This window comes from Lissotriton helveticus, chromosome 1_1 (assembly GCF_964261635.1).
Source record: "Lissotriton helveticus chromosome 1_1, aLisHel1.1, whole genome shotgun sequence".
Taxonomy (NCBI): Eukaryota; Metazoa; Chordata; class Amphibia; order Caudata; family Salamandridae; genus Lissotriton; species Lissotriton helveticus.
The window spans coordinates 1,262,585,610-1,262,600,972 of NC_136057.1; the positions used below are offsets into that span (position 1 = coordinate 1,262,585,610).

A 15,363-nucleotide genomic window follows, 5' to 3' on the forward strand; every position below is an offset into this window, starting at 1 on the left:
AGAAAGACTAGGCCCATGCAACACTCACCACCCCTGGGCAAAGGGCCACACCAGCAGGCCCAAAAAAACGACAAAAACAATAAAATCTGCACAATCCCAGCCCATCCATGGCCTCAATGGTGTTTAAATTCAAGAAGACACCCCTCAGAAACACTAGGCCCATGCAACACTCACTACCCCTGGGCATAAGGGATGAAAAGTAGGCAAAATAAGTGCAGGCCTCAGACACTGCCTCTCCTCAAAATGGCCCCCTTACACCCCAAGCACATGTTGCCTGTACCAGCCAGCACTCAAGATGGCCACCACCACCACCCACATGGCCAGTCCACATCAACAGTACACCCCCAAAAAACAGAAAAACAGCCAGAAATCACCACAATCCAATGCCATCCATGATGTTTACATCAAAGAGAGTGAGACAACACCACAGGCACACTCAGTCCATGCACCACCACCACCCCTGGGCAAGCAAAAGGCCACACCAGCAGCCCCCCAAAAACGACAAAAAACAATAAAATAAGCACAATCCCAGCCCATCCATGGCCTCAATTATGTTTAAATTCAAGAAGACACCCCACAGAAAGACTAGGCCCATGCAACACTCACCACCCCTGGGCAAAGGGCCACACCAGCAGGCCCAAAAAAACGACAAAAAACAATAAAATCTGCACAATCCCAGCCCATCCATGGCCTCAATGGTGTTTAAATTCAAGAAGACACCCCACAGAAAGACTAGGCCCATGCAACACTCACCACCCCTGGGCAAAGGGCCACACCAGCAGGCCCAAAAAAACGACAAAAAACAATAAAATCTGCACAATCCCAGCCCATCCATGGCCTCAATGGTGTTTAAATTCAAGAAGACACCCCTCAGAAACACTAGGCCCATGCAACACTCACTACCCCTGGGCATAAGGGATGAAAAGTAGGCAAAATAAGTGCAGGCCTCAGACACTGCCTCTCCTCAAAATGGCCCCCTTACACCCCAAGCACATGTTGCCTGTACCAGCCAGCACTCAAGATGGCCACCACCACCACCCACATGGCCAGACCACATCAACAGTACACCCCCAAAAAACAGAAAAACAGCCAGAAATCACCACAATCCAATGCCATCCATGATGTTTACATCAAAGAGAGTGAGACAACACCACAGGCACACTCAGTCCATGCACCACCACCACCCCTGGGCAAGCAAAAGGCCACACCAGCAGCCCCCCAAAAACGACAAAAAACAATAAAATAAGCACAATCCCAGCCCATCCATGGCCTCAATTATGTTTAAATTCAAGAAGACACCCCACAGAAAGACTAGGCCCATGCAACACTCACCACCCCTGGGCAAAGGGCCACACCAGCAGGCCCAAAAAAACGACAAAAAACAATAAAATCTGCACAATCCCAGCCCATCCATGGCCTCAATGGTGTTTAAATTCAACAAAACAGTTGTATCATGCACCCATAACCAACCCTGGTCCTACTGGATACTGTGGCTACCCACAATATAATTTATTTAATTTTCTGAAAAAGTTCCAAAATTGTACTTGCAGCAACTGTAATGCCCCAAACAAACTTACTTGTGAAAGTTGATTTCTAATCCAAAAGTGATCCAAAGACAGTCAAAAAGGCCTCAAATCCAAATATCCAGCAGCACCCACAAAAAGTAATCCTTCCAGCTCCAGATCCAAAGGAAAGTGACCAGGAGATGGACAAAGCACTGGGAGGAGCCTGCTGGACAGGAACAGGAAGTTGGAGACTGTGGGGCACTTCCTTCCTCCCCCCCCCCCAAAATGGACTCCTTGCAAAAAAAAAGGCCATGCAAATGTCAACCTGAGGAGTGATTCTGATAAAAATCATAATTTTCTGAAGGTTTATCCTGTTTGCTGGTGATTTTCTTGTGCGAAATTGCAAAATCTCTATTTCGCAAGTGCGAGATTGTTCCTTTCCGCCGCAACTACATGTTCGCAATTGCGAACTCTCGCGAGGTGTGCTGTGCAAGGTGGCAAGCCGCGAGTACGTATTCGCGGGCGACAAACTCCCGCGGGAACACGCAGCAAGATCTAAAATGGCGCGTCACTCGCAAAGAAAAACAACTCGGCAAACGCTAAAATGACGGAAAGTGAACGCCGTGCACCACGCCGCGCGCCGCAACCAAGCAAAAAATCCGCCGCGAGCGGATTCACGGATTTTCGACAAATTCGCGAGCGTTCGCGGATTGCGGATTTGCCGAAAATCCGAAAAATCCGCGAGCGGAGCGGATTTTACGCCCATGCTTAATGCTAGCAAGGAGACAGCCTTTAACTGGCCGTCCTGCTAGTTAACAGCATTGTGGGAAATGAGGAAAATGTAAACTCACAGAATTTTGAATAGATCTCCCTCACCTGAAGTCTGCTGATCAATTATGCCACCAACCAGCCCATGTAAACTAGTGTTGTGGGGCATCGGACTGACAAATGAATAAAAAGAATAACACATCATTGAGTGTAATCAAGACAACAACCAATTGGCATAGAAAGATTCTGGTGAAAACAAGATATTGCCACTTTCCTCTCCACCCTCAATTTCCTCCTCCACTTCATCTACGTTCAGAAAGATAGTTGGACCATGATCCTCCCGCACTTTTCTTAATGTGTTAAAAGTGTTCAATGCATTGGTAATTAGCCCTTCCATGTTTTATGGGCTTGCTTTCCAGGCGTGAGGAATACAACATGAGTGTCTGGCAAATAATTTCAAAGACTACCTGCATGTGCAGGCTCAGGCAAATAGTACACAATGGAATGTATTGCATACATTTCAGCTCTTACCACAGTTTATGTGATCTGTGAACTGGTTGCAACTCCTTGTTTTCATTTTTGTTTCTCATGTTTGGTCTGCGGTTTATTCAAGGCCTGAATTCTCAGTGAAAGGCTGTAACCAAAACCTAAAATGGTAATGGCACATGTCACAGACTGATGATGACAAAATCTGCTGAAGAAACACAGTATTATATACCCCAAAGCTATCAAGAGAGACAGAAAGCTTACTTCGTAAAATGCAAACTTGAGGCACCCACTCGGACAATGGAAATCTTCGATATCTACCAGGCACTGTTCAGCCCATAAGCCAAAAAAGAAGTCATTGCATATCTCAACAACTCTGCAAAGGCATCCACAAGTACTTTGCATCCCAAATTTATAAAAGTCATGAATCGAACACTACCACACTGAAAGTGCCTCCCTAACCTCCTATTTCCACTCCCCCAAAATTATCCATGTTCACTGCTTCAAACTCTTGGAACCCCTGGTGATTTGTTGACCTTGCTTTAAAACATTAGAGTCCAAATTGCCATGGGCCATTATTGAGTTGTATGACTAAAGCAGCTCTTACACCCTTAGTTGGTGGACACAAGCAACATGGTCAACCCCTCCCTTCTTTCTGGAATTGTTCCTGCCCATTTGAAAAGCACAGTCATTGTGTGCCTTTTGGGAAAAACATATGTTCACCCAAAAAACTATCAGCCTATCTTCAACCTCCCCTTTCTCAGAAAAATCATGGAAAGGGAGGTGACAAGAAAATTCAAGATGGTGTGTAATCAAGGTAACTAATTCTCCTTGAGCACATCCTGGGCCATCATGAGGTAAGAGCTCATGCAATCCTTGGATGAGGACAACAAGACTATGCATATGATTGCTGACCTTTCCGGCGCCTGCAATGCTGCCAGTTATACAACTGTTCTGGAAAGGCTGAAAGAATGAATCTGCATGTCCAGTACTGCCCTTCACGGGGTGAAATCATTTCTCACCAGGGGCATACAAAAAAAGTTGGTATCAGGTTATTCTGACCATTGACAACTCTATATCTTATGTTCCTCAGTGGTCATCCCTCATATATCTTCTTTTCGGCATCTGATCATGGCCCCTCACACATGGCCACCGGCACAAAAGATTGATCACAACAAGATGAATTTCATAATCTGTTCTGATAACGCACAATCCGCTTCTCCCTGGAAACATCCAGAGAATCCAACCAACATTACTTCCTGCTTGGTCCCTGTGTTCTACTAAATGATGGAGAGTTTTTTTTGGTTGAATTGTGCCAAGATGGCATTCAAAGGCTCTGAGCCCAGCCCACCACTTTTCTGACTCATTGACCTTGGTAACCTATTGTTCACTTTACTAAAAGGGAGGGACCTGAGGATTCTCTTTGGAAACAACCACCTCAAGTCAATGTAGTGGCTCCTCCCTATTCTACACACTGACCTTAGAGTTTTAGAGTTTAAGTGATGAGAGCCCTCGTCCTGGAACACATTGACTATTGCAATTCTAGCTAATCTTGCCTTCTCCATAGACTCATTGCTACTCTTCAAAGACTTTAGAACAAGGCACTCAGAAATGTGCCTTAACCTGTGAGGTCACTTTAAATCTGCCCATTGAGTACTTTATTAACTCCCAGTACAAGCCAGGGTTAACTTTTTACTAGGACAAAGGTACCATATGCCTGCACACACAGCCACCCCAGCATGCCTGCACTAGAGTCCCTAACTGAACGCCTCCAAATCAGATCAACTAAGGTTTAGTCAAAAAGATAAAACATGGGATCAATCTTTGGGCAGGTAAGCATCTAAACTCCGGAACTCCATAAGCCCACACTGGATATCCGAACCCAACCACTTATATGTTAGACCTCTGAAAACTGAACCTTTCCGACTGGCCTGCAATTAAACCCACCTCAGAAGAGGGTTCATGATCAAAGAATGTCCAGAACTGTTCACTGGCCCTCTCTAATTGGACTCCAGTCTGCCCTCTCATCAGCAAGGTATATTTTCATGTATTAAGCGCACTGAAGTAACCAAATGGCGAAATGTAGTATCCTATAAAAACTTTTAATAAATAAATTGCAAATGTTCTTTAAACGTCCATTTTCTCCATCTGCTTTGCTTACTAATTCTCTCGATTTTTGGGCATCATGTTTATACATTTATACTTCACCTTATTGGTTCCCTACCTGCCCCTTGACTCCATTGGTAAGTGTTGATTTGAATCTGTTGTATGTACAATATTTTCATAAGACCTCTATATTAACAGAACTAAATAGATGTCATTTTCTTGCAGTCCACACCTCCCTATTTATCCTGTTTTGGACGCTACTAAAGATGTCTCCCAATTAGTAAACTTGATCCCTCTTTATGATCTTAGCCCCTCTTTCAGAGCCCAACTCAATTTAATGGCTGCCCCCAAAGCCAGACATTCCCTTCTCAGATGTGGACTGTAATCCACAGCCATGATGTTGTGTTGCGTTTTCTCTGTTGGAATATATTCGTAAGAAAGTCTTAAAATCTCACTGATGTTCTAATTAAGAGGAGCACATTTTCATGAGTCTTTTGAAACCTAGACCATGAACAATCGACGCTTTGTCTATTTAAATATAATTAGCTGTATGAATAATACAAATTATACTCATATGATACTTATCTGTCTATATTTGAGACCTTATAACGTACACCCCAGAAGGAATTTAGGGTTATGGGTTGGGGTTAAGGTTTATAGTTGGGATTACCGGTCGGTGGCAAGTGTTTTGAGCAAGCATTGGGAGTGGTTTGGGGGTTGAAATGAATGATAGGGTTTGTATTAGCTGCAACTCATGGGAAAGGTTATTTCCATTTTCCTACCGTCCCTGAGGGCAAACCTCCTCACCCTATACATAGACACACATTTTCTATTTAGCCTTTGAGTCATGGTTTTTCATAGGTAAACAGTTTAAAGAATCTGAGATTGGTGGTTTTCTTCACAGCTGGTGTGGGTGGCGACCTTCATAGCCTCCGTGTTGCTGGATCTGGACATTGGTCTTGCTGCTGGTGTGGGATTTGAACTAGCGACCGTGATTTTCCGCGCACAGTTGTAAGTACAATTTCACCATGCTACATTTCTGCCATCAGTATGATTCACCCGTTTGTACATGTAAAAAGACTAAATGTGGTGTACAGTATATGTAATATGTGTGTATGTATATATATATATATACATATATATATATATATATATATATATATATATATTCACTGAAAAAACCATAGGTTATAGACCATATATAGTTAGGAATTAGCATTTACTAAACCTTATTTTACTCACACAAAACCATTGAAATTCCATATATAGTTAGTTGCACTAACTATATATCGCGCACCCGCAATCCACTGCTGATGATGTCACATATTACATCATTCATGACATGGTCAGTGACATCACTGATGACATCACTGATGACATCTCAAATGACATCACTGATGACATCACTGATAACAACATCCAGTGATTTTTTGTTTCTATAAAGTTTAAATATGTCTTACATATTGAAGAATGAGTGGATGTGTAAGTGTCTGGACGAAGGATTTAGTAGGTGCATGACTGACTGTATGAGTGAGTGATTAAATGTGTCTCACTGACTGCATGGGTTAGTGACTAAACTGTCTTAATTTGTGCATCATTATGTCTGTTGTTCTGTAAACTGCTGCATGTGTTGATCAGTAGCTATATGAGTAACTATATGGGTTATTGATTGATTGCCCAAGTATTTGTATGGGAGACTGAGTGTGTGTGTGGCTAGCTGGGAGGTGTGTGACTCTGTGCAGATCAATCTGTACTTGTATCAATGATTGTATAAGAAGGTAAGTATGTGTTAGTATATGTTTGAAAATGTAAGGTGCTCTATGTTTAACTGTATAGACAAGAAAATGGAAGTGTCATTGATTCTTTACAGGACTGACTAGGTGTGTGAGTAACTCCATGGATGCGTGGCAGACTGTGAGTGTCTGTATAGGTGTATGAGTGCATATGATAGTGTTGTAAAGATGAGTGATTGTATGTATGAATGATTGTATGGGTGAATGAGTGAAGGTGTGTGTAGACGTAGCAATCAGTGAGTGCGTATGTAGTAACTAGTATTGGTGTGTCAATGGTTTCAAAAATTATACTCTCTTTTTAACACTGGGTGAAACAGAGGTTATATTAAAATGTGAGGAGATGCATTGTATTGTCACATGAATGATATCATCAGTGATGTGGTCATTGATGTCAAATGAGATGTCATCAGTGATGTCATCAGTGATGTCATTTGAGATGTCATCAGTGATGTCATCAGTGATGTCACTGACCATGTCATGAATGATGTAATATGTGACATCATCAGCAGTGGATTGCGGGTGCGCGATATATAGTTAGTGCAACTAACTATATATGGAATTTCAATGGTTTTGTGTGAGTAAAATAAGGTTTAGTAAATGCTAATTCCTAACTATATATGGTCTATAACCTATGGTTTTTTCAGTGAATTTTCAAGGTTTTGTAAATGCTAATTCCTAACTATATATGGTCTATAACCTATGGTTTTTTCAGTGAATTTCATTGGTTTTTTAACAGCTAATATCTGTAGCTGTAAAATTTATTCTTCTTTAAATCCAAAAATATATTTTATATGTTTATGAATAATTATTTTTTTAAATATTTTTTTTTCTTCGTTCCCGCTTCGCGAATCGGGAACCTTACAGTAAAAAAATGTTCAGAAAAATAAAATAAAAAGTTCTTTTCAGAACTACCTCCCCGTTATTAAAAAATTGGTACAATATTTGGAACTGTGCCAACCTCTATTTCTCTTAGTTCGCTTCCTAGTTCGCTCGCTGGTACGCGAACTGGAAGCGAACCAAAAACAGTAAGTATAAGGGAAGGAAACACACACTTATGTTAAAAGAAAGACAGCTATAGGGGAGTAAACTAGAGATACTATTACCCATAATCCACTACTGATGATGTCACATATTACATCATTCATGACATGCTCAGTGACATCATCAGCAGAGGATTGCGGGTTTTTTGGCAACATGCCTTATCGACGGTTTAATAACGCTGCCTTTTGCTTTATATAAGTTTTCAAATTGTATGAAATATATACCAATAGGTCTTTATGAACCTTTAGGTAGTGCTTTTGTTCATGAGGTCTGGTCGCTTCCATACACATACAGATGTTTCAAAGATGATCAAGAAGTTTATCTGAATGGAGAGGAATGCACTGAGACGCCAGATCATTCACTAATGTGTAGGCACATACAGTTACACGATTCATGCAACAAACACCGACCAAATATGGCTTGCGTGATGCAAGGCACGCCAGTTCCTGCTATCATCCCCACGTTCAAGTTGTTGGAAAATGGTAGTTATTTGATGCTCAATAATGAAGATTGTTCTGAGTTAATTAAAAGTATTCCTTTTATCGTAACAGTAAGTGAACGGGTTATTTGCTGCAGAAATGTTCTATTTCCTCCCACACATGAACATAGGGAGTTTTCAATCTGGCCACAAATACCAACCTTGGGACACGTTTCAACGGCATGACAAGAATAAGAGCTCTTTTGTCTCAGAGAGAGGTGGCCTTGAGTTCGGCCCGTGAAACTTTCGTACTTCACATAGCGAACACCCGTACACAGGTTTGCCTTTCAATTTCAGCAACATGTTTCCGACTATCTTTAACGCATCCTCCACAAAATCCCTGGCACACTTTTTTAAAGTTGTTACCAGTGGTCTCGTGACTTCATTTGAGAAAATCTTTGGAGTCATCCCTGCTCCCTTTCATTCCATTTTCTCCACTCTGGTTCGTGGATTGCATTTTTACTTGCATTACCAGCGGACGCTCTTGTGCTTTTTTACATTTTTAAATATGGATGTCCCTCCTATGCAACCTCCGACCCTGCAGCTGCTGACACTGTTCCGCAATCGCATGCTAGAATATTATGGCACAATGCCGTTGGCGATATTAAGCACGGCATATGGATTATCTTTTCGGTTCTCCTACTTCACCTGTGTCCAGCCTGTATTTCACTGCCTGACCTGTGATTTCGATTGGGCCATTGATTTGTGTCTCTGCAGACCGGTTTCTCCTGACGTCGACTTTAATCAGCTGATGACTCCTATCATTACTCACGAGTTGATTTGTCCTGGCGAAAGGATTATGGCTGTGGCATTGATGCATGGACTACTTGGTCCCTGGAATTTACTGGCGGCAGCACAGTCTTTCTTGGAACACAGCTTTCTTGAAAACCCACCGAGCTGTCCTCTGATGGTGATAGAGGATCCGGTGCTGGGAGAGCACGTATGTTCTTTTCCGCTTTTAAATTGGATGGCTGAACTGTTTTCGGATGAAGACGGTGACTTCCTGTTGGAGGCTGTTGCAGCTTATTTTGCATACACAGTTATGTCATAGACCTTTTTCATGTTTCATATGCTGAGTACTAGCATTTCATTGACAATTCATTGACTTAATTGTCAAGTTTTTATTATTTACCTTGCCTATTGGCTTAAGACTCGATAAAGTACTTGGCTGTTTTATTTTTCTTTAGCATTGAATTTTCCTAGTTTTTAATGCTTTACCTTGCGGACCGTCCACATATAAACTTGCAATCTGCTCTCATGAGATGGCACTTCTATTATCTTATTCAGTTCGTTTCCGGATCATGAGGAGGTGTCATCTAGGTCCTGGATATCTTTACACCGTGTTAAGTTAGCATGGGCTCATTACCGGTTTAAACGCCATTTTTCCTTTTTTGCAACTTCTGCACACGACATTTAGTTGTTGCTTTAGCTTTCCACCTAGTAGTTCATCGTGGTTTACATGAGAATAATATGTTATTGGTCTACTATCTGCTTTACTTGTTAAACTATATCTGTACAGCGAGTGCTAAAGTTTCAAGAACAACACGGTACAGAATTGTTATGAGGTCTGATCTCCACGACTTCATACTCATAACATAAGTGCAACTTCTGCCAATTCTGGGCATGAGGCGGGTTTTATATTGCTTTGCCGAACACACATACACAACAGTTGATGCGGTTCACATGAAGAGAGAGCTGGTGTATGCTGATGTGATTCCTTCAAATCTAAGACACTAAAGTATGGGCACGCCCTAAACCAACACAAAGAGACCTTCTTAGCAAATAATATAATATGTGTATTAGGGAGGGTGAGATATAAGCAGCCGCGGGCCGTGGAGGGAGTTACGGTGAGGCAGGGAGGCGGGGAGGGGGAGAAGCAGGGTGGAGCCCTCTCTACCTTGCCCCTCCCCCTCCCCGCCTCCCTGCCCCACCGTAACTCCCTCCACGGCCCGCGGCTGCTTATAAGTGTTGCTAACTCTTATTCATTTACAGCATGTTAACATACTGTCACCATTCGCTTTTTATGTACTAGTAACTATGCTGGTAATTTTGCTACTGATAATATGTGTACTTGTATTCTCCACCCTGCTTCTCCCCCTCCCCGCCTCCCTGCCTCACCGTAACTCCCTCCACGGCCCGCGGCTGCTTATAAGTGTTGCTAACTCTTATTCATTTACAGCATGTTAACATACTATCACCATTCACTTTTTATGTACTAGTAACTATGCTGGTAATTTTGCTACTGATAATATGTGTACTTTTATTATCTAAGGTACTACGCCTGAGAAGACGGCATTAGTAAATAAACATTTCAAATACACATGTGTTCTTCTTAACTCCATGTTCTGGTTTCTAAGAAATATATAACGACCGACTGTTCATGAGTTCCACGTATCCTGAGGTACTATAAGTTCATATTCTGGATTGTCTAAACATTGAGAGTTTGTTATATCCAATGTGACACTGTACCTAGCTTGCTAAATAGTTTTTGATTACTAACGTGAGTTTTGGGACACCCTAATTCGCCGAGGTTCCAATCCTCTGTCCACAGTTCTGTGTGAGAACAGAAACCCTGCGACAGGGGCACCCCCGACCCTTGCTGGACCTTCATCACACTTGCGATACAACTCCAGCAATGCGCCACCTTTACGGCACAGATACATCACGCATCTGTGCTGTTTTTGCCCCGTGATGCGCCGCATTGTAAATGCAGCACACCATAGGTGACGGAACAGCGGCACAGAATGACTAACACATCCCTGGTGATGCGCCAGTCATCATAAATCTATCCCTATGCTTCTTATCTTGTTAGAGATGAACCGCCATATGTATCATCAAAGTTATTTGCATTTCCTAAATAGCGAACTTTAAGGAATAAATAGCGATTCTTTACCATTCCTAGTTTGCGATGAGCTATTTGCTAATTAGCCGAATGTAGCCCAATGAAGCCCAATGTAGCCCAATGTAGCCCAAAGATGGCCGCCAGACACACAAAAAAACAAATGTAGCCCAAATATCAGCCAGATGTAGCCCAACTATAGCCCAGTGACAGAATGACCAATCAGCTTCGCAAACCTCCGTTACGCGAAGCGGAGCGCTGTTACAGATATATATCTTTTTTTGAACGTTAATTTCTCAAAATCCACTGGAGCACATATATTGAGACCTAGCAAAGGCACATCGGGCTACCAGTCCCTAATATTTTGCCAAGTTTCGTGCAAATCCATTCAGCCGTTCAATTATTATTTTTATTATTTTTTTTTGCCCCGCGGGGCCCTTTTAAAACCTCCACATCAAACCTAGGGGGTCAGCGAGGATCTACTATGCCCCCTTATAGTTATTTCCCCCTTTGTTTTGACCTCCTCTTGTCTCTCGATCCTACCGAGAGACAAGATGGCGGCCGCTACGGACTGTTTGGAATGTTGACAGACGCCGGAGAACCAATCAGCTTCGCTTCACAAAGCTCCGTTGCGCGAAAAGTCCGCGAACCAGAGCGCTAACCGGTCCGCTGTTACAGATATATATCTTTTTTTAAACGTTAATTTCTCAAAATCCACTGGAGCACATATATTGAGACCTACAAAAGGCACATCGGGCTACCAGTCCCTACAATTTTGCCAAGTTTCGTGCAAATCCATTCAGCCGTTCGGGCTAAAAGTGAGGCCAACCGCCCTATGGAAAACTCAATGTTAAAAACACGTTTTGGGACCCCCCTTTTTTCTCGGCCCCCACTGGACGAACCCCCCCCAAATTTTCAAGGGCTGCTCAGAAACAAAATGTGCCATTTTCCTGAAAATTTCAGCCAATTCCGTCCACAAACGCCAAAGTTATTAGACATAGAATTTTCAAAAAACCCATAGAGAAAAAATCCTAACTATATATACCTACTGGCGACCGCCAGTAGGTAATATACACACATATATATATATATATATATATTTATATATATATATATATATATATATTTATACACACATATATACACACTCATACTTCACAAGAAGCTGCTCAGGCAGTCCCCTGCCTGCAACGTTGATGTCAGTGACAGCAGCAGCCACTCGTAATCCACAACTTTCTTCCACTCCAAAGCAATAATCCCGGAATTGAAGGACAGCACACAAGGAAACCGGCACAAAAACTTTTTTGTGCACTAATTAACAAGGACGACGCGTTTCGGCTTTAGCTTTTATCAAGTGACTTCCTGTGTTTGCATTTCCGCATAAATACGCTATCATGATCATAAACATAGAAGATTTTGTAGGTATCAAGGACCCCCTGATATGGATAGGACTCCTGGGTCAGGGAAAACAATTTTTATGTAAGGGTATATACCCAGGCAGACTTACAGTACAAGAAAGATGGCTAAACAGAAAAACATGTTATATAAATTTTATAAATATTAATAATAAAAAAATATAAAATAAGTGCAATGGACTGAAATGATATCAACAGAGATAATTTTAATTCCAATAAAAACAGATAAATTTGTATACACAATATAAAGGATAAAAACTATTGATTCATTGTGTGACCTCTCTTTTTAACACATCTTATGAAATCATAGCAGTTTAATAAAAGGTTACGTTCCCTTCTTTTTAAATCTCTGGTTATGAAGAATATGACACACACAGCCCTATTCTTCATAACCAGAGATTTAAAAAGAAGGGAACGTAACCTTTTATTAAACTGCTATGATTTCATAAGATGTGTTAAAAAGAGAGGTCACACAATGAATCAATAGTTTTTATCCTTTATATTGTGTATACAAATTTATCTGTTTTTATTGGAATTAAAATTATCTCTGTTGATATCATTTCAGTCCATTGCACTTATTTTATATTTTTTTATTATTAATATTTATAAAATTTATATAACATGTTTTTCTGTTTAGCCATCTTTCTTGTACTGTAAGTCTGCCTGGGTATATACCCTTACACATAAACATAGAAGACACACTATGTTTTGTGTGTCTCATACCCAGTTTGCATTGTTGATAAAGCGTGAGGCTAATTAAAAAATTTCAAACATCTACGCCACAAATCATAATAACATTTCATATTGTTTACGCAATTTGCATTGTGCATCCATGTTTTAAAGAAAGCGTATTCTCGGCAGAATGTTCGGAACAACCATGTAAGGCCCCATAATTAAATTGCACACCCAACAGAATGAGATTGCATTCGTAGATATAATTAATTTCTAATCGGTTCCGAAAAGAAAAGAAAAAAACAATCATAACATTGCTAAGAACGAAAGTGTCCGTATATTCCAATTGCAGCCCAATGGCATTATGGATTCTGTAGGCATTAGTGCCGTTACAGGTATGATCGTTGCCAATTTATATCACAGCCCTTTCCCCGCAGGCTATTTGCCAGCAGTATTTACATATGTACTGTTCGTGACACATTTATCAAAGCACAATTGCGCACATTACCTGCAATCGCCTAACTTACAGCATGATATTTCTTAGATTTTTTCATGTGAGCCTTGCATAGTTTTTCGTAAAGACGTACATATACCAGATAAGCCTCATTATATTATGTTTTTCAATTACAAGAGTACATTGCGACTATAAAAATCAAAATGCATAAATATTAATTTACGTATAAACCTTTTCGAACTCCCATATAACATATACAATGCTTATTCACATATGTGTGTGTTCTATCATGAGTTTGTGTTGTTATAATAACCAAGGCCAGCATAAGGTTAATCCTCCAAAGACACAGGTAGAATCCTTTATCTAAGGGCTTGGGGTTGGGGAGGTGAAGGAACAATGTAAGTGTGTGAATTAAATATTTGAATTTTCTATAGTGTCTAAATAATGGTGCATATGTCTTGGACATACATGGTTGTTCCGAACATTCTGCCGAGAATACTCTTTCTTTAAAACATGGATGCACAATGCAAATTGCGTAAACAATATGAAATGTTATTATGATTTGTGGCGTAGATGTTTGAAATTTTTGAATTAGCCTTCACGCTTTATCAAACATGCAAACTGGGTATGAGACACAGGAAACATAGTGTGTCTTCTCTGTTTATGATCATGATAGCGCATTTATGCGGAAATGTAAACACAGGAAGTCACTTGATAAAGGCTAACGCCGAAACGCGTCGTCCTTGTTGATTAGTGCACAATAAAGTTTTTGTGCCAGTTTCCTTGTGTGCTGTCCTTCAATTCCGGGATTATTGCTTTGGAGTGGAAGAAAGTTGTGGATATGTATATATCTCCTGTTTAAACGCCTCGCTGGTCCGTGTGGGGATTGGAAGTGGCGTGGAGGAGTTTTCGTGCATGTATATATATATATATATATATATATATATATATATATATATTCACTGAAAAAACCATAGGTTATAGACCATATATAGTTAGGAATTAGCATTTACAAAACCTTGAAAATTCACTGAAAAAACCATAGGTTATAGACCATATATAGTTAGGAATTAGCATTTACAAAACCTTATTTTACTCACACAAAACCATTGAAATTCCATATATAGTTAGTTGCACTAACTATATATCGCGCACCCGCAATCCACTGCTGATGATGTCACATATTACATCATTCATGACATGGTCAGTGACATCACTGATGACATCACTGATGACATCTCAAATGACATCACTGATGACATCACTGATGACATCTCAAATGACATCATCTAGTGTCTGTGTGTTTTTGTAAAGTTTAAATATGTTTTACATATTGAAGAATGAGTGGATGTATGGAAGACTGAGTGTGTGTGTGGCTGGCTGGGAGGTGTGTGACTCTGTGCATATCAATGTGTACTTGTATCAGTGATTGTATAAGAGAGTAAGTATGTGTTAGTATATGTGTGAAAAAGTATGGTGTTCTGTGTTTAACTGTATAGATGAGGAAATCGAAGTGTGATTGATTCTTCACAGGACTGACTAGGTGTATGAGTGCATATGATAGTGTTGTAATAATGAGTGACTGTATGTATGAGTGATTGTATGGGTGAATGAGTGAATGTGTGTGTAGACGTAGGAATCAGTGAGTGCGTATGTAGTAACTGGTATTGGTGTGTCATGATGTCATCAGTGATGTCATTTGAGATGTCATCAGTGATGTCATTTGAGGTGTCATCAGTGATGTCATCAGTGATGTCACTGAAGTATGGTGTTCTGTGTTTAACTGTATAGATGAGGAAATGGAAG

The 15,363-nt window shown here is 40.7% G+C and overlaps 1 protein-coding gene across 1 annotated transcript in view; it reads left to right on the forward strand.

The window, feature by feature from the left end:
- The window catches only part of LOC144822567 (chloride anion exchanger-like), a 327,927-nt gene that overhangs the window by 200,270 nt on the left and 112,294 nt on the right, over positions 1-15,363 (forward strand). The window contains exon 13 of the mRNA XM_078680252.1: positions 5,770-5,876. Within this exon, the coding sequence (XP_078536378.1) occupies positions 5,770-5,876 (107 nt within the window). The remainder of the gene's footprint in view (positions 1-5,769; positions 5,877-15,363) is intronic.